Here is a 23,080-nt window from a genome sequence, read left to right on the forward strand (position 1 = left end):
GAAGATTTGAGGTTAAACTTTGGCCTCTCCTCCGTTCTAAATGAAATCGGCAATTGGCCTTGTACAAACTATCAGAGGTCTTCTTTGTTATTTATTGAGCTTTAAAACAAATTGATAACGACTCTGTTCTCTGTATAATAATGTTTAATAAACGGTGCCTGCCTCTCTTTTCCTCCCCCTCTTCTGACAGCCCAGCAGCAGCAGGAGACGTGGGGAGAGGGAGGCGGGCTATTTAATCGTAATCAGAAAATGATCATATAGGGCTTACACACGGAGCCGTTGGACCCCCAGAGCGTGGCGTATGCTGGTCTACCCACCTTGGGACCTCCCCCCCCACAGAGCGGAGCAAGGCAACGAAACTTAAAAATAAGAAGCAGCATTTTACGGCGCGCGATGGGGGCCGCCTTGAGGGGTTTCCCGACATGTCGTTTCAGTAAATTAAAGGGTGTTTCATGTTGTCGTTGCTGTGGGACTTCTTAATACCTTGGAAAATGCCGTTTAATACTTTTTAATACTTTTTAAAAGCCTTAATTTTCGCTAAATTGATTTATCAACTTTTAATACTTTTTAAGACCCCGCGGACACCCTGTAAAGTGTATACTACAATGTCTCTTACATCTTAAATTAATACAAACTGAAACGGGCCATTTCAAGAAATGACATTATAATTATATATGCAACATTGCATCCGGGTACAACTTCCTCACAACGTAAAGCAATAAAGAATCATCAGGTATGCACCCCAAATCACTGGCACCCCTCAGACCTTTCTAGTTATACAGTAAAAACAATAAACTAAACGTCATACTTCCTTCCAGCTACTGCCACCAGGAAGCAGCTTCAGAGTAGCCAAAAATAACTTCCAAAAAACTTAAAAGCCATTGGTCACAACAAAAATGCATCTCTCTGTCTAGATGCTAAATTGGCCCTCATTGTGGTAACATACCTCTCTGGCGCCTCGACGTGCACTTGAGGCTGGTTGGCTGAGGGTCCGTTTTCTGCCAGCCCCCCCGCCCCCTGTTGGTTTGACTGCGGTCCGTTCTGAGACGAGCTGCCCTGCAGGCCTGACGTTCCAAACGGCGTGTAAGAGCTTGGCTTGGCTGAGGGCATCCCCCCAATTGTCTGTGGGCCTGAGGAGGCAGAGGGAGGGGTGCTGTTGACCGGGGCAGAGCTGATGCTGGCGCTGGTAGTGTTGGTGCTCTGGGGTCCTGAGGTGGTGCTGGAAGAGCTGGGGGTCTGGGACAAGGGAGAGGCCACAACAGGGCTGCGCTGAGACAGTAGGGAGCTATCCAAAGACTGCTCTGACAGGTATGGAGCTGAAAGGTAAACACCAAAATGATTAGCTGTCATTTCTGCAAACCATGCTACCTTTTCAACTGGGATTTAAGATGAATGAGTAAAGATGTTACCTAGATCATAGCGGCACACTTGAGCAAAGAGTTTGAGCCGATTAAAGGCTTCATTGTTTCCGTCTCTGGCAGCCATCTTAAGGAACCAGTCACTAAGGGGCTGCTCCGTCATGCTCCTGCCTTCTGTGGCGCCGACCTTCAATACGCCCTCTGGGTGACTCTTACAGATGGGCCTGTGTTGCCCAAGCTGGCATGCCTGTCGACAAAAAGGGAGTGAATGAGCAAAATGGAACTGTATGAATCACTTCACAAGAACATGTAACTGTTTTTGTGGGCATGTCCGTACAAGAAGGATGAGTTTCATCCCGTCAGGTGCGTACCTCATACATAGCACTCAGATCTTTGAAGAAGGTCTTTGCGCCGCGGAGTAGAGCCTCATTCTCTGGGCAGATGACAACATATCCCACATCTCTCTGGGAACCAAAAGGATCCAGAAGAAGCTTCTCCCAGTATGGCAAGCCGAAAGGAGACAGCACCACAAAATCATACTCATAACCGACCAAGAAAGTGGGGATGGGCAGAGGCTCAGGAGACTCATCGGTACCTGTAGCAAAAAGACATCAAATGTTATTTCAACAAATACAATATTCGATATCAGATCTCTATTTTTGTTAAGAGATTAGAGTGTTTAGGTAAAAACATTTCCACATACCATATGATCCCCTCCCAGCCATCTTGTGGAACTGTTGCCAAGTGAGCGGTCCCTGAACGCCCCAGGAGCGCACACTCCTCTTCTTCTGAATGGTGTCCTGCAGCACAGGCTGCAGGGACAACAACACCCGCAGGACGTCCTGAGAGAATAGCTTGCTCATGTCTGCTGCTGCAAAAATAACAAAGACAAAAAATGTTTTAACTTCATCATGTTTGTGTTTAGGAATAAAAAAACAAACGGGGGAAAATAAGCTTGTTGTTAGAAGAAATTGACACAAAAAGAATACATACATTTGCATTTTGGCCAGTGATGAAGACAGGTGCTCTTCACTAGTGCTTCATCTACTTTTCCCCCTGACATATTGTCCATGAACTGCCTGCCGTGCTCCAGTGCCATGTAGCAGTCATTATAACAGTCTCTCTCTTCCACCCTCAGAAATGAACTGGGTGCTGAGCTCTGCTTGGTGTATTCTACGCCTGCCATGGGGGCAAAAGGGTTGGTGCACTGGTCCTGCAGCAGCAGGATTAGCTCATCCGGAGGCTTCTCTGTCAGGCTGCCAGCTTTGTGAGCCGTGGAAGCTCGCAGCTCTTCGAAACACCGCTCAGTGTCCCGACTTGCGTCCGAGCCGCGCACCACCACGTCCAGCTCGTCCTCCAGAAACAGCCCGGCCGACTGGCCAAAGCGCCGATTTGTGACAGCACTGAAGCCACAAGTGCAGGGGTACTGGGCCTCGCCATTGTCCTTGAGGTACACCCCTACATCTGCTCCTCTGATGTTCATGTTGCAGACACACACGCAGCAACTGTCAAAGTTACAGTCCTTGAAGAGGTTCATGACTGACTCGGACAAAATGAGGGTGACGTAGAGACTGTGAGCCTCGGGGATGGAAGGTACGGTGGCCGGCTCAACAGAGCTGACAGGTCGACAGGTGGAGGCAGTAGAGGCGGGGGAGTAAAGGTCAGAGTTGTCGTACTTAAGGGAGCCCTGGACACTCGACGGGCCGCGGGGAGTGCGTGGAGTGCGTGGGGTGCGAGGCGTAGGCACGGAGAAGCGCGGCGTGGCTGGGGAGGGCAGGATGCCGGTGCCGCTGTTGCTCGGGGGGGCACTGCTGGACATGAAGGGGGTGTGGGTCTGGGGGGTGTAGGTCTGACTGTAGTCTGGCTCCACACTTGGGACGTTACTGGTACCGAGACAAGCAGAAAACTAAAGTTAGTTTTGTGGTTACAACATGTTTTTTGTTTATACAAAAAAAGTTGTTTCTCGATTTTATTATTATTTTTTAAAAACCCATTCTAAAATCTCCATCAGTATTATGCATAATGGTCGATAACCATAACATTACATAAAATTACATCCACAGACATTCTTCCAAATATTGTTTTAAATATTTTCAGAATCACAAACAAATCAACTTTGCAAAAAAATAATAATATTAAAATGAATTTCATTCAAAACATCTGGCTATTAAAATAGTTTTTGGATAAATTCATGTCAAAACTACTTTTTTTTTTTTTTTTAAAAGCTCGACAATGAACAAAAATGTTCGTTTTTTTTTTACAGTTTATTTATTACACATACTTTAATTTGCATCTGGCTCAAATACATTTCCCACACCATTATATGATTAAGCCACAAGTTTCAATTATTAGTGACTGTTAAAGGATATATTAATACATTCTGGTTCAAAGTATAAGTAATGAACATAAAGAAAATCTGCCATAGACTATAAAGTGGTGCCCGATACAAGTTTTGTAACGGGGCTCATCCCAAACAGCCCCCTTCCTCACTTTTTCTGAAACAGCACTGACCTGTCTTTGGTGAGGAGATTGACATTCGTCACTGGGGGTATCAATTCCATTTTGCCCATGGTCCAACTGGGCGTGTACACACAGTCTTCTGGCAGTTTGATAGGCAACAGACACTGGCTTGGTAGCATCTTCAATGGTGCGTACATGGAACAGCCGATTAACAACTGACACGTCTCTGGCTTGTATACAAAGGAGAAGTCCTGAAAGAAAAAAGGGTAAAAAAGGGTGAGATTCACTGATGTAGGTAGACGTTCCACTCATTTCGTACTTGGCAGGTGTGCTTCGTGTCATACCTTTATTTCCGATGGCTTTGGGCTGCAATATCCCTCCTCCACCTCCATCTTGAAGTGGTTGTTGAGCTGGCTGCCGTCCAACAGGGTGAGGCCCGCTCCTCCTTCCAGGCTGTCCTTGCCCCCGGAGTTCATGGGAGAGTAACCCTGCTGCTCCAGGGAGGGCGGGGTGGGAAACATCTGGTGCAGGTCTGCTGAGCCTGGGGAAATAATACGTTATTACTTCTTCTATACGTGTAAAAAAAAAAAAGGTTACAATGCACAATGATGAATTGAAACAAAGTCTCCTTACTTATGCAAGACAGAGGATCCAACGTGGCTCCTTTACTGTCTTTACAGCCAAACTTGTCCTCCGAACCAACTCCAGCTCTTTTGGAGCCAGGCTGTGCAGACAGGGAAAAAAAAAAACTCTATACTCAAAACATTTCATATCAAATCTTTGAATGGGCTTAAAAGTCCCTAATAAACAAACGTTTTCAAGCAAATAAAAAAACTGAAGATTAAGAAAATCTCGTAAATTTCAACTGAAATTGTTGTGCTGCCCTTACCACTAGCTCATCTTCATCTGAATTGAAGATTTTATCCAGGTCGCTGTATGACACGGCCAAGTCGTTCTCGTGGATAAGGCTGGTGGAGGCGGTAGGTTTACTGCCCGATGCACCCTGACCATCTGCACCGCAAAACAAATTGGAAAGGAGACCTTGAATAACCAGACTCCAAACATTACATTTAATAAAACGTCAAACCTATGGGCCAAACGAACAAAGAAAGGGGATTCTCACCGTCTGCTGATCCATTGTCCTCGTCCCCCTGGATTAAAGAAATACAAAGATTAGTTTTTGTAATATTGTAGGAAGACTATGACATATTGTACAGTAGATAATCAGGGAAACCACCGCCATTGTTATTTGCATACAGGATCATTGCATAACACATAGTTCGCTTACAGATATACTCTGCATCTACACAAATAAAGGAATACCGGCAGAGCTGGGATAGTTTGGAAATACTTTCAACACTGGTGAACAAATACAAATAAAACTGATGGGGCTTTTTAAAAAAACACCTTTAATAACTTCCTGTTCCAGTTACCAAAAGAAGTCAAATGCTTCTAATAGGTTAAGAGCTTTCTTAGAACAAACAACTATATAATAACTGAAGATACATTTTCTGAAACTGGCAGACTGATTATAACAGATAAACAACACTAAAGTCTGACAGGCATTTGATGGCAACTTTTTGTACCTGACAATTGTTGATACTCAGTGATACAAACTTAAAAACACTAACACACACAAAAAGGTACCAGGCCGTATTTTGGGGGGTAACCGAAGCAGGATACATAGAATACAAGGCAGTCGATTCATCCAGCCCACCCGTGAACCCACCTTGTTTTTCTTGCTGCCATCCCTTTCTGAGCCAGACTTGTCCTTCTTCTCTGTAAAGCTGAACTCCTCGTCTCCCTCTACAAAGGCGTAAGGGTCTGAATCGTCACCGTGTTCTCTGTCACCTGATGCGGAGGCATAATGGCTGTTTCTCCGCTGGGCGTAGGCCCTGACCAGCTCCTGGGACACCTTCAGGGTATGCGTGGACCCCGACATCAACCTGAGAGGAAATAAATTGAGTTGCCAAGACTGATACAGGCATGTGGTTTAAATTGAACATGCAGCTGAGGCGGAGTATTTCAGCACTTACTCTGTGACGGAGATTACGTTTTCTGTTCCTCCTCCTCCCCCAGAATCATCTCGTATTTTGTCCACAGGTAACAGGGGCGTCAGGAAGTTTGATGCCTTCTTCCTGGGCAGGTTGAAATACTTCCAGGGGTTGTGGGTGGAGTCTTCATTGGGGTTAATGGCTGAACCCACAAAGACAGTAGGTTCCAATGTTTCATTGTAGGATTGGGGGAAAGGCATAGGCATGTTCTCCAGCCGAGGGTCCTCCTCCAAGCCCTTCTGAGGAAGCAGACAGGGCTCCACCGATGGCGGATAGAACGTTTGATGAATGGGCGTGGAAGAGTTCTTCATGCCGCCGGGAGTCATGTCACCTTCTGCGTGATCGCAGGGGTGTGGGCTAAGAGGAGGGGGAGGCGGAGATCCGTTGAGGTCTGCAGGGTGTGTGTGCAGCGTAGGGGCTTTGGAGGACACGGTATCCACGTGGTGCAGACTGGGATACGAGCCGTCGTCCTGTGATCTCAAACAAAGCCTCTGGTTCTGCGGCTCCATGGTCTGCTCCTCGCTCACAGAGTTGCGGTGGTGAAAAGGCGTCTGCGGCCTCTTCTGCTGCTTATCCCCCTTTTCCAGCTTCTCGCCCAGCTTGTGCTTGAGGGCCGGCTGGGCAGGCTGGCCGGATGAAGGCGGGTGTCCTGAGGTGCTGCTGGATCGCTGCTTCTGATTCTTATGTCTGTATAAAGAGAAAGACAATGAGTATAAGACACTTTCCTTTGATTATTAAAATATGTCACTTTTTTCAATTCAACATACCGTAAGCAATTGCAATGAGGCCTGTGAGTACACTCCACAAAATCCCAAAGACCAGTTTTGTCCGACTCCTCCTCACAGGTCCCATTGGTTAAAGTGGTAAACTTCCTCCTATTGAAAAAGGGCAGATTGATATTTATCAGTCACCAGTCACCATGGAGGCAATACTTTGAATACTTTTGAGGAAGAAATGGCACTGCACGTACTTGTTCCCTGTACGGTTTATGTTATATTCCTGCCATACAGACTCCACCATCTGGCTGGCCAGCCTGCGAGGGATTTTACCCCCATGAAGAGTGTTGTTAGAGCTGTAGCCATCCGACGCAGAGGACAACTTCAGCCACCTCTGAGCAGGCTGGTAATCTATGAGGGAAGAAAGATTTAAAAACAATACTGTTATTATGCTGAATCTCTCAGAACAAAAAGACCAATGAAGGCTTTCTAGTCCATATTCAGCCTTAAGTCTCACCAGTCTGAGCCTCCTCTGGTGATGTTGGAGGAGTCAGAGTGACAGAGGACATGGCAGGGTCTCTGTGAGCAGCGTGGCCCTGCTGAGCACCACACAGGCTTCCTGAGGTGTTCACTGAGCCCTGCAGGACCACAGCAGGAAGGTCCGACAGGGGGAGAAGCACCAGGCAGGAAGGGTACACCATCCTAACTCCCGCTGCAACCAAAGAAACACCACCATTTACTTAAAAAAATAAATAATTCTGACCGCATTCGGAAATGATTTGTTTACATTTGTTGCAACATTGCGATTGATTCCACAGCCGGTTAATTGACAAGTTTAGACATAAAGTTCTGCACAACAACCACAAAGATTTTTTTTTAACATTTTGGTGTCTTACCGACGAGGACCTCCACAGCCGCCAGAGAGTCATCCTCCCAGTCTGTATCCTCCATCTTATCTTCCTGGACGTCCTTGGGATTTGGGCTGATGGGATAGAACTGCCTCCACTCCTCTATGAGCTTCTGAGTGGGGTGGTCTGACATCTTGAAAGCCTGACCGGTGAGGGTCCCATTCAAGCCGTATGGGCTAAGGATGACTGCAGGGCAGAGGAGTCACAATACGTATGGAAGTTCAGTAATAAACCCCAACAAAAATGTATTAAAAAAAAGCGAAAACCACTTTTTAACTCCGTGCACAGCTGGGGATTTTCTACCTTGCAGAGGGCTGTTGTTCTGCTGTGCGAGGCTGAGATGCTCCTCATTCAGCCGCTGAAGAGGCTGATGTTGAGCGATCTCCACACTCGTGCACACGTTGCTGTCGCCGTGCACGAAAAATGTGAATGCACAAGACAGGTGCTCGCTGCAGGGTGGGTCAAAGATAAAAAGGGTTTTTTGTAATTAGATATTCATCCCCAAGCATAACAACATAATTAGGTAGGAAAAATAAACACGTGACTAACGTTTCAGATTGCAGTTAGCACAAAGATGCTAATATAAACCCCTGAAGGCTATTGAGGTTATCAATGTGCTTTCCATCAATCATTGGGAATGAGTGATGAAAGGGGGAACAATTAATTAAAATGGTTGGGATGAGGTGAAAACACAAAAACAGTCCTTGCATTATTGACTTGACATTTCATATCATGCTTACAGGTGTCAACTGTTGCTTCTACAGATATTAGATGGGAAACATATAGGCCTGCTAATAAGATTGTGCACATAGCACACTCTGCTTTAACCCAGCTAACGTTAATTAAACCTTCTTGCAATGCACATGAAAAAATACAAGTCAAAAATAATCATGGGAGATTATTATAGTCCTGAGATGTTAAAACAATATTAACATGTATTTTCAAACTACTACTGGTGGGTCAGGCGGCTAAATGCACTAAAATAGTTGTTGACATGGTTGCTGTAAAACCACTGTGCACACTCAGCATTTTCCAAAGACTGCCCTGTTCGCCAGCCAGAGAGGGCCGGCGACAGCGAGGCTGCCAGACTCTTCTGTTAGAGGTGCTGCGCTGCCGTCTCAACGCACACTTGTTGAAATATGTTTGTAGAAAAACAAGTTAAACAACAGTGAGCCCTGTTCTAAACCAACACCGCTGTTATATATCCACTACAACTGTCATACAGTAGATACAAAGCTGCCAGAGGGAACTGAGCCAAAGAACTGTGCATCAAACACAAGTCAGCCTGGATCAACACAGCCAAAAAGCAGAGGCTCAAATTAGCTTGTCAGGGAACTCCACTCAGGGAACCCTACTCTGAACCAGCTACTTATGTGCTGCTGCTGCTGGTTCACCTCAGGCATGTATTTCAACAACAACACAGACATGCTTTACTGTGCAGCGGGGAAAGTGAAGGTGTGGGCATTAAAATGTAATAGAACTTAAGCTGCCAGCTGGATAACTATTACTTCGATGAAAAACTAGGTGGATGTGTCACGCTGATAATGTAATAAGAAAATAGTTATAATCCTGTCATACACAACCACATTGTTACATCTGTAGAATTATAAGAATCTAAATGTTCTGTATTGCAGGCGACATGTATGTACTTGCAAATGCTTCATTAACACGAGTTACAACTGACCTCAGAGTACAACAACAAAGAGAAGCGAAATCAGAACAGCAGATAAGCAGTCAGTTTAGTGACGTGGATACACTACTTAAGGAAAGCCTTGTGTGTATTTGTTCAAGCTATCTTTCTTATAGTAAAATGATGTCTCATTACCTTAAAGTGCTATCTAATTATAACAGCATAGTTGGAACAATACAGCTGCAAAAACCACATCAAAGCTGATTCCCAAAAGGGGATTTTGACAATTAAAGGCTGTCTTAAGGCAGGAACTGTTATGGAAGCATCGCAAGACATCTCCTCCAATGGGGCTTCCCAGAATGCTTTGCAGCACACATTTGCTTAACATTCATAGGCATCCGTCTTTAATATTTTCATGAACACGCATAGTATTTTGCATGCAGGCTTCAAACCCTTTTCCCAACTAATGTATCATGCTGCACAGTTAGTCCACCTCTTTATAAGCACAACCCCCACATGATGCAAATCTTAAACCAGTCTCTGATACCAAAAGCTGACTAATGTTCAGTCATTCAGCACAAGCTCAAATCATGAAATCCTGCTCTACTGCCATATTTATCTTCAGCGATGTTGCTTGTGTGTTATAAACAAACTCCCTTGACATGCAAGTATGACAGTTATGATGTAGGTAGACAAGACCATTGCCAAATGGGTAAGTGGCACTTTTTCAACTTCTGAATAGGTATTCCGACTTTTTTGACTAAAAAAAAGTGTTAACATGTTCATATTAAAACATTCCCAACTAATTGGGCAACACAACTCCCCCTTCTTTTTAGTGGAAAATGATTTTGTGAAACATCTGTTGGTAATGTTGGGGATTCATTAATAGCAGCATTTACAATGACAAAAGTAAAACCTGTCATGATTAGTAAATCAGTGAGTGAGGATAGTATTTCTGTTAAAACTAGAAAACCACAGCCATCGATAAGATTCCAGCTCCACCCTGATGTTGAACCAATACAACAGGTAGAGGTAGAGATTCAAACAAAACGCACAACTGCTATAACTTGCTACCCGACAATCGGTTAAGTGTCTGCTTTAATTAGACAATTTATGGCATGTCGTATAACTTTGTTGACTGCTACTTGCTTGTAAGCACTTTGAGCACCAGGAAAAGCGCTTTATAAATGTAATGTATTATTACTTGGAAACAGGACATACCTTTTATTAATGGTCTTCTCCTCCTTTTGGTATGGCTTAACAAACCACTTGCCGATGCGAACAAAGCCACGGTTCATGAGACACCGCTCCAACAGGTTGTGGATGGCTTTGAAAAGAAGCGTTCTACACTCGTAGGACAGGCCACTCTCCCACTCACCATCCTCTTCACCTGAGACATTGCAGATACAAGAAATCAGTTACTTGAAAGAAAAATATATCACTTCTTCCTGATAAAAAAAACTGTCTCATGATAACTGTGATCAAATAAATGGGTTGACCCGTATAAGGGGACTTTGTAATGTTTGTAAACAACTAATTGCATAATACCTAAAGTGACCTGTTTGAGAATATGAAAACATTTGATTTCAACATTCATCTTATTGATAATTATACAATAACATGATCCAAAATAGAATTAGTAAGCCACTTAGGTGATAACATTGGTGACTTATGTGAAACGAAACAAACAATTACACTAGAAACAGCATTATTGTGAAAAGCTCAAAAATGTATCTGCAAGTGGATATGTGTTTGAATCCTGCTGTAGTCACTTGTGCTTTATTAAAAGCCATATAACTCGAAATTAAACCTGCGGAATGACTTTGCATTTATCTAAGATTTGTGAAAAGGTGGCTCTCTCTTGTCTCTGTGTTGTTTTCAACTAGCACTTGACCCTCCTTGAGACAGGAGACAGAGAATCTGGTCAGTGGAGCAGCCCTTAAAAAAAGGGAATTGTTTGAGAGATATATTATTAAAGAAAGATGCAAAGAACCCTTGGTCCAAAATCAAGACTGAGTCAGGTGAGTGATGAACAAACCTTGTTTACATGATACTGTACATCCGTGGCTGAGAGCCAATGGATTCTCACAACTTATTATTATCAGACCTCAGATCTTTAAAATTGCATTTTAATTAATTGCCACAGTTCAGAATTGTTATCATCGTCATCAAACCCTTAACATGTTTAAAACATGAACAGAGCTTTTAATATGGACAAATGTTGCCTGCAGCTCTAGACTGTATCTTTTAATAATTTCAACCACTACACTCTGTATTATTATTTTCTAAATAACATAATGAGGCCAATTCTAGAGCACTTAACAAACTGCTTGGATTCTATGAGAACATGCATATAACTTGGGGAAGATGTGTTGATACTGTTGCTATTTACACTGAAGAATTAGATGTATTATAGTGTATCCAATTCTGATAGACATGGAGGTGTTGCATGTACTTACTTGAGAGCTCATTATGGATAAGCTCGGCAAAACTGGGGTCATCCCCCCACCAGAAAAGCCAGAGCTCCCTGCGACCCGGGGTGTGGTGCCTTCTCCACACACTCAGCACATCTGCAGACAGGCATCGGCTGAAACTACACAATATAGGGTCTTCCTCGGTCACAGGGAAAAGGATGGGCGATGAGGTGGGTCCTTGCCATACAAATCGCCGCCATTTTATTCCAGTCAAATCAGCCTAGAAAAAAGAGAATAACATTGTCAGAATGAAGCACAACATAGCTGCACAACAGGAGGTCAATCATCTGTTGTTGGCTTTATGACTCTGTAAGTGTGTATGTGTGTTTCTTCCCATGAACACAGTGTTTTTTCCCATAAACACACACAGTGATGTGAAGCTGAAGACAGCTGTCATTCAGAAAATCACTTTGAATGAAAAAAAAGTTGAAAACTGAGACTTGCTGACATCTTGGAAAGTTTTGCAATACTTTGTACATCTGAGACCACAATCATGCCTAAAAACATAACTGTCATGAGGTAATTTACTCAACTGTTATTAACAACAAGTGACGCACCACTGCATGTCAGTATCATATCTGATTAGTTTGTCTAATTTATTAACAGTTACTATGTGATTTTACCTCCAATATTAATATTGTTTAATACAACATTGTCATTGTAATTTATGAAATGTAAAATGTTTTGAAATGTTAAAATAATTCGCCAGTTGGCTTGACCTGTTACCATCATAACGTTAATGCTAGTTGGGTATGTCTGTAACCAATGCAGTGTAAACATGCAACTATGCCATTTTCAGGGAAAAGTCTTCAGTGTACTTGCTCTGCAGTGTGTGCTGTCTTTATCATGAAAGTTATCTAGATCATGATGTGTATTTTGCAGGCCCGATGCCTTAAAGCCAGTCTGCAACTGACGTTACAAAGCTTGTTGCCTGATTAGCCAAAATGGCTTTCTGGCCTCTCAGTATCATAGCTAACGCTAGCTAGCGCATATAGCAGAGACTTACCAGGCAGAAGAGATTGGAGTGGCAGTCCTCCAAACTGGCCCCGTTTGGTACAAAGCACGAACTCATCCTTTCACTGCGTGGTTGTAACGTAAAGGTCCATTGTCTCAATCACCGTCTGGGGCAATAGCCGATGTAGGTAACTTGCTGTGGAAGCGGTGTTCCGTTGTAATTATACCGTTTAAGCGCTGACCAACTTGCTAGCTACAGCTAGCTGCCGCTAGTCAACCAGACAACTTCTAACCGGCGCTAGCCACCACTAGCCCGGTAGCTAAGCTAACGTTAGACAGGCACCCAACGTCAACTGTAAGCTTCTAGCTATTCGGTTCATCAATCCTATTTGAAATGTATTGTCTGATCTGGTTAGCCGCAATCTTGCTACTACATTACCTTATTGAATAGTCAACGTAAACATGACCAGAACAGACAAACGACAAATCAAATACCAGAAAAGTTAGATGCGCAATAAAAAATACGAGCTCGAAAACTAAAAAACTTCACCCCAAAAGCTTAGTTCCCGGTGTGCTAATGCTAACGCTAGCTAGCTGATCTGAAACAATTTCAAAGCAAAGGAACTCTCCCCTCCCCCTGATCTCTCCTAGCCTGCTAGCACAAAAGCTAACATACCAGAGCTCCAACGCTAGCTTGCTAGCTAAATAAAACAATTAGCTACACCGCCCTCCTTTTCGCTAAAACCATCACAGGGCTCCGTCATAGTAAAACTACTCTTAAAACAAACGAAATGCTAAATTGGCGATACTACTCATCGGCTACTTTTCTCTGCCTGATCCATGGGTCCTGCAGATTTCCATTATTTCAGTTCATGGATTGAATTCTTTAATGGCGGCCAGGAGGACAACTCTGCCTCTCAACTCCTATTGGCCAATTTGTGGTAATGGGGGCGTCATCCGTCTTCAAGTAGCTCCATGACTTCACAGTTTACAAGATGAGAGCTCCAGTGCATCTGTCATACAGTCAGTGGTCACTCCTCAATGATGTCTGTTACTTAACATGTTTCACATGCAACATCTGCCGCATGTGACTGTTATAAGAAACTGAGATATTTATACAGTAAGTTATTGGGGTGTTTTTTTGCACATAATATGAAATATTATATTTGAATATTAGGGGGAAATTATAATGTCTGTCTGGCGTTTTGGTTTGTGCATTGATTTATTCTGCAGTATGAAGTTGTCTATGTCAATTTTTGCAGACAAAGATGGGGACATTACTGATCACAGAGGTATTTATTAGGTTACTAGGGTGATCAAATGAATCTCAGCTTCAAAGAGCAACAACTACTTTTTTCCCGCCGCTATACTACTGTGCTAAAATGAGCTTTCCACAGCTAATAACGTTGACATTTTGAGTGCAAAGTGCACTTTAAGGAACATTTGAGTTGGTTTTATTTTAAAACATATTAATTAACTTAGACGTATATGGACATATAAAGAGATCTCATCCTGTCGTATCCCAACCAAACCACAGGGCGGAGACTTCACACAAGCAATACCCCTGTACGTCCCACCCATAAAGGCGGTGCGCCGGATGCATCGAATAAATGTCAACATGCCGGAGACTTCCAGAGAAGACGAGGAAATGACTGTTAGACAACAAAGATATCAAGGACACCAGTCGTCCAACAACATCGTGTCTTCAATATCCAAGTTTGCAGACGATCATTTGACCCTTGTGCGGGTAGGATTCTCCGTTTTGCAACCTACAAATGACTGGTGATACACAGGCATGGACCTGCAATGTTATCGTCCTAATGCACGTGAGCCACCTGCAACTACGTTTCCGTGGCGGTAGTTCTAACGTATTGGTAAAAGAGGAGGGAAAAAACATATATAAATGCGATTCAGAAATCTGTTCTTCAATTTTTTTTTTACAATTCAGGAACAACTCCTTAAAAACTACCACGTTGTCACAACACAGATATCCTGCTGGGCTTCACCGGGTGTCCCCAGTGGGTTTCCGGTCATGCCCCTGTGTCACTAATGTCTCTTCTCATTGTCATTATCCACATGCTCTGCTGGATTTATGGTATCTGTCAACTGCAACCCTCTCTTCCTCTCTATTCTCTTTTCAGAACATAAGCACTGGACTGGCTGTTGTTGGCGTTATAGTAATAGGACGGAGTATCAAACTGGTAAGAGGGTAACGGCGGCACACATTGTATCATATAATATTGGCCTTTAAGGATGTTAATGAAATGCACTTTCAGAAATGTTACCCAAATGAGTAATCGGACATGGCCACTCAGCTGTCTTTTTCCACTTCCACTTCTTCAGATCACCACATTTCATGCTGTGTCTGAGATCCCAGCCCGTTTCATTGAGAGGAACGTCAGCCTCCGTGGGAAAGTTCATTCAATCACAGAGAGAGGACTTAAAGTGGAACATGTTCCAATATATCTGCCAGTGCTCTCTGGGATACTTTCAAGAAAACAAGGTAATGCAGGGTATCCTCTGAGACACACACACACACACACACACACACACACACACACACACTTATATGGGTACTTACACAAGTATAACTTACATGACTTGTACACATTTAAATGGTCCAATCAGCACATGTATTATTCTCCTGTTTGTTCAACAGCTAAACAATTTACTGCAGACCTGTACACCTTTGTATAGTTATAACCAAAAATGTCTTTGTGGCATTTTTACTTTGTCAAGCTGTTTGCAATTGATTATCCTTTCATGAGTCATAGTGACAGGTAAGCTTGTTACCAGTATTATCAAATTATGGAATTCACTGAGCAATTACATCAAGCAGCTTATGCTTTATAAAGCATGCTCCATCAGCAACTTTAGTGTGAAGAACTCACATGAACAGATTGTCAAATTGCTCACATATTACCTTTGTCCCAATCGACCTCAGACCAATTAAAACTGGTTAGACCCATTGTGTTGTACTGTGTCTGTTAAAGATAGTTTACTTGTGTTTATTTTAAACATGTGGCTGAGATTGCTGTTTTTTTATATAAAGTCTCAGTCAATCCCAAAAGGGCTTCATATTGAATTTCAATGCTTCAAAACTGTTTTTGGTACAAGGAGAATCTGGTCAATAGTCTTGATTCGTAAGTTATTGATCTTTCCAATGTTAGACTTTATTTATGCAAAGTTATTGTACATCTGCCTGTGTTTCCAAAAAATATGGCTTTTGTAATGTAAGTCTCTTTAATAAAAAATAAAAAAAACATTGTGGTATTTGATATGTGGATGTATTGGTACCAAAACGTCGGTATCATATTGGCACAAATATTAAACAAAAAATCTAACTAAAACAATATTCAGTAACTAACATTGTGCATTACTACATGGTCAGCTATAACCTATACGCTTTACTATAACACGTATGGTAAATGGTTGTTTGATGTGCTCTTAGGTGTGTGCACGTCCCCAATGCTGGTGCATCTTGCAGGAGTGGAGTTGACTCCAGAGGGCAGGGAATGGCTGCAGAAGAACCTGGCTCCTGCACAAACAGTCTGGCTAAAACTCATCAGTCGAGAGGATGACAGGCTTCACTGTTTGGTGTCTCAAAGCAGGGTGAGGCATCTCATCACTAGGATAAAGGGAAGGGGGATTATCAGTCTCACAACCAAAATCATATTTGTATACATGATGTCAAACTGATATTGCAGGATGTGCTTTCCTTATCTTTCCAGGAGGGGTCGATGTTTAGCTATTGTGTGAACGAAGAGGTCCTTCGGCTGGGTCTGGCTCGCAGTGCACCCGTGGTTGGGGTCCGGCCCGACTCTCGCCTCTACTGGCGTCTCCTCAAACGGCTGCACAGGGCAGAGGTCAAAGCTGAGAGGAAAGGGTGGGGACTGTGGAAGGAGGACAGCCTATGGGAGAGAGCCTCCAAGGCGGTCAGGGACAATGCTTTATTCAGACTGATGAGGAGGATTTTTAAGAGGACTTGATACACCAAGTGACTTTGCCATTCCAAGACAAAACATCTTGATCAAAACGAGACAACTTACAGTTCTTTTTTCTACTGTATCCCTTGTTTTGCCCCCTGATATATCTAAAAAGGCTCACCAGGTTATGTGCCATCCATCTCTGATTTGTCATGTGAGACAAATATGCCAATGAATGCTTTGAAAAAGAAAACTCATTTTTTTCATTACACCTGTTGCAAAGGTGTGTGGTTTGTTGTTGCTGTATTTCAATCTTTAGACATTTGAAATGATTGTAAAACTATATCTCATACGCAGACATGAATCCCTTTGCTTTCACTTACCCCATTAAAACACAGCCAAGCATATCCTTCTGTTGGTGTGTGTTGGACACCCCACTAATCACACGGCGGGGGCGGGGTATGTTGATGGTGTTCAAAATGGAGAGGGGGGTCCACTGGTACCCTCTTACTGTTGCTATAGAAACACTATATGTGAAATACAAAGCGAAGAAAAGGCCAAACTCTATTGGCCGCTCCCTCAAACCCCATGGGAGCCTTACATGTTGTGTGTATGAGGGGGTCTTTAAGTACCTACAAAGAGGGTCCTTTTAGCTGTAATGTGAGGAGCTGGGCACTGAAATAGAACAGAAATGAGACTAAGCCTGGAACCTGCCCTTAATTTATAATGGCATCATTGCAGAAATGTGGGAGAAAAAACTAATTAATAAATTAATTGAATCCATTGATTTTCACTGTATATTATCTCTTGAGTCCTAAAACATAAGCACCAAAAGAAAACGTCCTGTGTGTCCAGGATTAGCCTCATGTGATTGTCATTATCTTTTGCAGAACAAGGCCACTGCTAAATTTACACCTTGTGCTTCCATGTGCTGTGGTGCGGTCCATGCTTCGTCCATGCACGGCTGAGGAGGAGGAGGAAAAGGGCCTTCAAATTAAGCCAGACTGATGTGTGTCCTTTGGGGGTCTCTGTGCAGTGAGAAGTGGCACTGAAGCAGTCAACCCAATGGGCTCAAGGAGATTAGTGCAGGGGAGGTGGGTCGCTGGGGCAGAAGGGGATTTCGGGTCCGAACACAAAGGCAGTAGAGGAGGAGTCACAGGGGAAGGGAAAGGGAGAGAAGAGTGGAGGGGGGGTTGATGAATCAGCTCTCTTTTGTTGTGCAAATGTTACTAGAGACTGTTACGGCCCATGAGGCTTGTGATTGGTGGCCTGGTTTAAATTGTAAGGTGCATTTCAGGCGGATGGCTGTTGCTGCCAGACTTTGAACTGTCACTGAGGGAGGAGTGGGAGGGAAACCATGGCTGAGAAAGACAACAGGGGGAAGGCAGAGCAAACTTTTTGAAGCTGGAGTTAACAAGAAAAATGTATGTTCCTGAACATGTGTGTGTATTATGTGGCTGCATTTTCTTGTTTAACCTCAAATTATGATTCATTAATAATGCAGGTAGGAACGTTGAGTGCAATTATTGGTCAGTATTTGAATGTTACATAAGGGCATTGATGTTTTGCATAGTCACCTGCCATACTGTATAATTAATATAACTCCACAATTTTTCCAAATGTAATCTTAAAGTTAATAAACCCGAAGGAGCAGGATGAAGATTATTAAAAAAAAACAAATTGAAAACGGTTTTAACTTCATAAGAGAATTTAAGACAACTTGCTTCCTCGTCATTTTCAAATTATACTACTGTGGAAAATGAGAACTGTTACAGTCATCAACAAAATAAATACAATGACAAATAGTATATTATCATCAACATTTAATGTAACTAAAATGTATAGTTATTGTCACACTGGTAGGGTAATACAGAATCAGAATGTGTTTATTTCTCATATAAAATAATTGAGTCATGCTGTTCCGCTTTTTGTTCCTTGTGTTGAATGGAAGATCGGAATTAATGACTAATCCATTTCTCTTGTCTTCTTTGTAAATGTAGTCCACTCCGAAATCCACTCCAGGTTTTTCCTTAATCCACTTGTCCCCCACACTAGTCTTTTGAAAAGACACCGTGCTTGATGTAGTGGTGGGTATACTTGCCCAAACCAGTGAAGTTGTTGGGACATTTTCTCCTTTGGAAACCACGCTGCTGGGACTAACTCTGATGTATATTACACCTGTGCCATGGAATTCCAGAGCTTGATGGACTACTGTTCTGGGGAAAGTGGCAAGATTTTATGAAGAAGCTGACAACGTGGTTTCAGAATCTGAAACTGGAGTGACACAAGTAAGTAAGCCTATGATGCTTGATGTGATTCTTAAAAAAATAGCACGTGATAACTCAGAAGGTTCATTTTCTCATTTAAAAAGCCTGTTTTTTGGAACTTAACTCCACTTTTCTTACTATGGCAATTTGCATACAGTTAGCTGTCACTTTAAATGTACTGTTGGTTGGATACTGTATGTATGCAGTATCCAAGCAGTTTTGCACCGAAACACGTGTGCCTGTAAATGGCCTGGACACACAGACTCTGTAATAAAGAAACTTAAGACTTTTCAATCATTATCTATATTGTACCACTCCAGTTGTAATCAGGTTTAAAACACTTTTTCTATTCTTTGATCAATTTGACATCCACAAATTGCCTAACCTGATTCGGTATACACAATTGTCATGTTATTTGGCTTGTGTTTCTACTAGAATCAATGCTTAATCTGGGTGATTGATAAAATATTTTCTGCTGCATGTGTTTTACATTGTCATGCTCCTTCCCATTGAGTTTTAACAACAGAGATTTGCAGCAGGGCAGCATAACAAAGGCCTTTATTACTCTCAGCCAGTAGCCATCCTCAGAGAGAAAGAGATGGGGCACTCCCCCGTCCGAGAGCAGGGTCCTTGGGGATTTTTTTATTTGATTTGAGTGGTTGTGTGTAGCTGCCTGGCTGTGAAAGACAAAGAGATTTAAAGAGACAGGAATCTGGTGTGACACTCTCACAAATGCACCCTTTTGAAACCTAAAGGTAACTCCATATTTTGTCATGCCTGATAAACAATACAAACAGTTGTCAACATACAAGGAGAGTCTTTGTCAGGCAGTGTTGGTGAAGCTTATTTGTAAATTTGTACTGAAATAAAGGCCTCAGGTCCAAACTCATAGGTTTTATTTTGCGCTGTTTGCAGCTTTTAATTTAACTTTATCCGAATGCTAATATTTTATTTTACCTGCTGTCACAATAAACAAATAATCAACTTAAGACATAGCTTTTCAATCTGTGTGTGTGTGTGTGTGTGTGTGTGTGTGTGTGTGTGTGTGTGTGTGCGTGCGTGCTGTGTGTTTGTCTGTGTGTGTGTGTGTGTGTGTGTCTGTCTCTGTGTGTCTGTCTGTGTGTCTGTGTGTCTGTGTGTCTGTCTGTCTGTGTGTCTGTCTGTGTGTCTGTGTGTCTGTCTGTGTGTCTGTCTGTCTGTCGGTCGATCTATCTGGCCCCTGGACTAAAATGAGTTTGACAGCCCTGCTCAAATGAATGATGTCAGCATCTTATTAGGACTATTCCAGGAAACCAGTCCAAGGTGTAAGATAACAAACTGAGAAAGCATTTATCTTGCAGAGTTGACGCTTTAAAGATGTAAATATGCTGCGTGCAGAATGAAAATAAAGCTCTGAAAGGGAGAGAAGAATGGAGCAGAAGCTGGAGCTCTGTCACAGCGTGCCGTGTTACTGTGACAGAGCTTTCTGCTGCAGAGCGACAGGTGAGGACTCACACACCACAGCACTACTGAACCACAGCCACTAACACCACAGCATGCTCTGATTGGGTGGTGGAATCATTGTGATGTAGCCACTTCATGACGGATCAAACTACAGCTACAGACACTCGTCATGCACTAGTGAGAACAAACCAGCAGATCTACATCACTGTCTGAGAGAGGAGTCCAGTGTCCACACACACACATGAAGATGATGATGATGTCAGGATACGTTACATGGAAGCAGTTCTGTGGCCATGGGAGGAATCCCACTGCGTTTTTGGAAAATTATGAATTTTTCGTAAACACGGAATGGAGAGGGGTGGTTCCGTAAATGTGCTGCTCAGTATTTTTGGTTTATAAAATCGTTTTTATACTAAGAATTTATATGTGTTTATTGAGAGGATTTAAATAGAAAAACCCACTCTATTATTTTTCTTTCCTCCATTATTGTCTTTGAACTTTAACATTTGTAATTTGAGATAACTTTGATGGACTAAGGCAGCATATTTCTTGTTTAGGACTCGAGGGAAATAAAGGTATAACAGCAAGGGCAGCAAACAGGACTCAAAACAGCATTTCCAATTTGGGACATTTTGGAATCAATACAATATTTCTAATCCAATCTAACCAGACATAACTAGTTGTTGTGTACATGTAAAAATACATTTGAAATGGAGAGTGGTGGATATGTAAATTAACTGCTCATCATAGCTACACTTATTTTCATTTCAAATTTACAAATATTGTTATCCCCCTGGATGGGTACTTTGTTTAAAGCTTTTCCTCTTCACTTTTGCTGTAACAGTGTATATTTCCTCTGTGGGACGAATAAAGGTGTTCCTATTCTGATTGTATATTGCCACTTAATAACTGTAGTTTGGCTTTTTGACTACTTAACCAAAAGCAGAGAGCAGCAGGTCGATGAGGATGGATGGTGTTTGGAGGCTTGAGGCTTCACTTGAAGGGGCTCTATAACCTCCTGCTGCATGTGGAGGTGGATCTGTTCTGATATAATGTTCATAGAAATACTCGGCAGCAGAACAGGCTTTCTGGATTTCTGTTTATATTTAACGTTTGTATGACACCCCCTGACCAAGTGCCCCCTCTGCGCTGTGTGTCGTGAACACTGGACCCAGCTCACTGAAGTGAGCTGATCTGCCTCAGATTGGATGCAGGAGCAGACTGAGGCTGCTCTGCAGTGTGGGGGGGGGGGTTGGGCTGGGTGTACCTAGCAGTGCGGCGGCCTGGCTGCGTCCTCCAAAGCTGCGGCTGAAGGAGCTGTGCCTACTTGCGTAGGAGGCCGGCCGGCTGGGCAGCCAGGGCAGCAAGAAGGGGGGGAGGTCACAGGGCCGCCACTCCTCCAGCACGAAGGCCACCTCGAACCACTTCCTCTGGAACAGGGCAAAGTCTTCCAGGGCGGCAGCCGACCAGCCTCCAGCGGGGTTGGGGGGCGGCTGGGAGACGGAGCCTGCAGAGGACAGCGTTATGACACAAGTATACAAGTATGTGCAGAACTGTATACTGAGATGAAAGCAGAGAGAGCATTTGAAATCCACTCACCATCCTTCTCTCCAACAATCCTGTAGAAATAGAATCCGTAGACGAAGCTGCGCATGGCATCTCCAGAAGCGTGGGACACAACGCCTTCATCCAGCATTTTCTACACAAAGCAAAAACACAGGAACATTCATTCACAGATGAGCACATGCAGAGAAAAGTAACACAACATTTCCTTAAACAAAAGTTATATTTCATTCCTATTTAACGCCAGAGGCAGTGCTTAACACTCAATGTTATCCATCTCGCACATGCACAGGTCGAGTATTTAATATCAACAAAGTAATATGTGATCTGGGGTGACGTAGGGCAGCCCCGCCTATACCAGCCCACATCACCATCAGAAATGTTTCTATTATTACCTTTGGAAATAACATAGCCGGTTGCTCTTCGTTGGTAGCCCTGTAACCGTTGTGTTGGAGTCTCGGTTTTGTCCTCTAAGGGCTGCGATTGGTCATAAACGGCTGAACATATTACGCTGACAGACCGGTGTTTTTCGCCAGGGATGTTCGGCAAATTGCGGATTCCGCTAGGCTAACGATGTGTCTTCCCGGCTGAGAGACTAAACAGGCAAGTATCTCTTTATTAAAGTCGTCCTGTTTCCGGGTTCCGGTTATCGGCAAGGCTGCGGTGTAATTAGCCGGTGCCTGCCGTTTCTTTATGTTGTTAGCAAATTTAGCTGTTGCTCCCTGGCGATTGTTTTCGCTTGTCAAAGCGTGTTATTCCTTAGTGGTGATTAACCATGCTAGAACAAGAAAGTTAAGTGGCAAGGAGGAATACGTTCCTTTTTGTTTTTGAGTTTAAGTTGATGACGATTTCCTTTGCTTGTCAAAGCTTGTCATTCCTATGTTGTGATTTGAGCAGGTGCTAAAGCCCTATGCTACATTTTTGTTTTCACTACTGGTGAGTGCTTTCGCTCAGAAGTAACCTTTTCTCTCTGAAGAGAGTAATAATTGAGATAACTATTACACCTAAGAGCCCCGCCAGTGTAAAGCCCCAGTAGGGTCTCCACTAAGGGGTAAGGAGAATTACAATAGTTTTATTTTGACTTTTTAAGTGCCAGACTCGAATACGAGTCTGCAGAGTAATTTTTCGAGTGAGTGCTTTCACTCAGAAATAACATTTTCTCTCAGAAGAGAGTAATAATTGAAAAAACACTGTAGAGCATGCTAGGCTCACATGGTTGCCGGACTTGCATGGCTCCACTGCTAGCTGCGGATGGACATGATGAGTGCCCCTCATGCCTCGGTGTTTTCCACCTGAGGGAGGGGCTGAATGAATTGCAGTTTCATGC

At 43.1% G+C, this 23,080-nt stretch overlaps 3 protein-coding genes across 3 annotated transcripts in view; 1 reads left to right on the forward strand and 2 right to left on the reverse strand.

Annotated features, from left to right (window-relative positions):
• LOC104941230 (mediator of RNA polymerase II transcription subunit 13-like) overlaps positions 1-13,458 on the reverse strand; it is a 22,343-nt gene extending 8,885 nt beyond the window's left edge. Inside the window, exons 1-20 of the mRNA XM_010766299.1 lie at positions 12,607-13,458; positions 11,586-11,820; positions 10,348-10,516; positions 7,800-7,945; positions 7,485-7,682; positions 7,106-7,300; positions 6,843-6,999; positions 6,640-6,747; positions 5,855-6,559; positions 5,548-5,764; positions 4,942-4,969; positions 4,708-4,829; positions 4,452-4,542; positions 4,163-4,359; positions 3,870-4,069; positions 2,352-3,241; positions 2,062-2,229; positions 1,730-1,953; positions 1,410-1,605; positions 890-1,316 (exon numbers count right to left, since the gene is read on the reverse strand). Of these exons, the coding sequence (XP_010764601.1) occupies positions 890-1,316; positions 1,410-1,605; positions 1,730-1,953; positions 2,062-2,229; positions 2,352-3,241; positions 3,870-4,069; positions 4,163-4,359; positions 4,452-4,542; positions 4,708-4,829; positions 4,942-4,969; positions 5,548-5,764; positions 5,855-6,559; positions 6,640-6,747; positions 6,843-6,999; positions 7,106-7,300; positions 7,485-7,682; positions 7,800-7,945; positions 10,348-10,516; positions 11,586-11,820; positions 12,607-12,672 (4,739 nt within the window). The 5' untranslated portion in view covers positions 12,673-13,458. The remainder of the gene's footprint in view (positions 1-889; positions 1,317-1,409; positions 1,606-1,729; positions 1,954-2,061; positions 2,230-2,351; positions 3,242-3,869; positions 4,070-4,162; positions 4,360-4,451; positions 4,543-4,707; positions 4,830-4,941; positions 4,970-5,547; positions 5,765-5,854; positions 6,560-6,639; positions 6,748-6,842; positions 7,000-7,105; positions 7,301-7,484; positions 7,683-7,799; positions 7,946-10,347; positions 10,517-11,585; positions 11,821-12,606) is intronic.
• A 624-nt stretch (positions 13,459-14,082) lies between these two features.
• Positions 14,083-16,887, forward strand: c18h3orf33 (c18h3orf33 homolog (H. sapiens)). Its single transcript, XM_010766105.1, has 5 exons — positions 14,083-14,301; positions 14,696-14,755; positions 14,898-15,057; positions 16,006-16,166; positions 16,286-16,887. The coding sequence occupies exons 1-5, from the start codon at positions 14,152-14,154 to the stop codon at positions 16,541-16,543; spliced, it is 789 nt and encodes a 262-aa protein (XP_010764407.1). The 5' UTR covers positions 14,083-14,151; the 3' UTR covers positions 16,544-16,887.
• Positions 16,888-19,881: 2,994 nt separating this feature from the next.
• Positions 19,882-21,889, reverse strand: LOC104941054 (DEP domain-containing protein 5-like). The gene is made up of 2 exons (XM_010766094.1): positions 21,790-21,889; positions 19,882-21,697 (listed from the first exon to the last, which is right to left on the reverse strand). Exons 1-2 carry the CDS (start codon positions 21,884-21,886, stop codon positions 21,390-21,392), a joined length of 405 nt encoding a protein of 134 aa, XP_010764396.1. The 5' UTR covers positions 21,887-21,889; the 3' UTR covers positions 19,882-21,389.
• Positions 21,890-23,080: the final 1,191 nt, after the last annotated feature.

The sequence above is a fragment of the Notothenia coriiceps genome, unplaced genomic scaffold (genome assembly GCF_000735185.1).
Source record: "Notothenia coriiceps isolate Sejong01 unplaced genomic scaffold, NC01 NC01_scaffold00000307, whole genome shotgun sequence".
Lineage (NCBI taxonomy): Eukaryota > Metazoa > Chordata > Actinopteri > Perciformes > Nototheniidae > Notothenia > Notothenia coriiceps.

Excerpts from the sequence above, each read along its gene's own strand:
- c18h3orf33 (XM_010766105.1), top strand. The coding sequence starts at position 14,152 with ATGCATCGAATAAATGTCAACATGCCGGAGACTTCCAGAGAAGACGAG. Across the intron at positions 14,302-14,695 it reads ATCATTTGACCCTTGTGCGG|AACATAAGCACTGGACTGGC; the intron begins GTAGGATTCTCC and ends TTCTCTTTTCAG. Across the intron at positions 16,167-16,285 it reads GTTTGGTGTCTCAAAGCAGG|GAGGGGTCGATGTTTAGCTA; the intron begins GTGAGGCATCTC and ends TTATCTTTCCAG.
- LOC104941054 (XM_010766094.1), bottom strand. The coding sequence starts at position 21,886 with ATGCTGGATGAAGGCGTTGTGTCCCACGCTTCTGGAGATGCCATGCGC. Across the intron at positions 21,698-21,789 it reads GATTGTTGGAGAGAAGGATG|GCTCCGTCTCCCAGCCGCCC; the intron begins GTGAGTGGATTT and ends TGTCCTCTGCAG.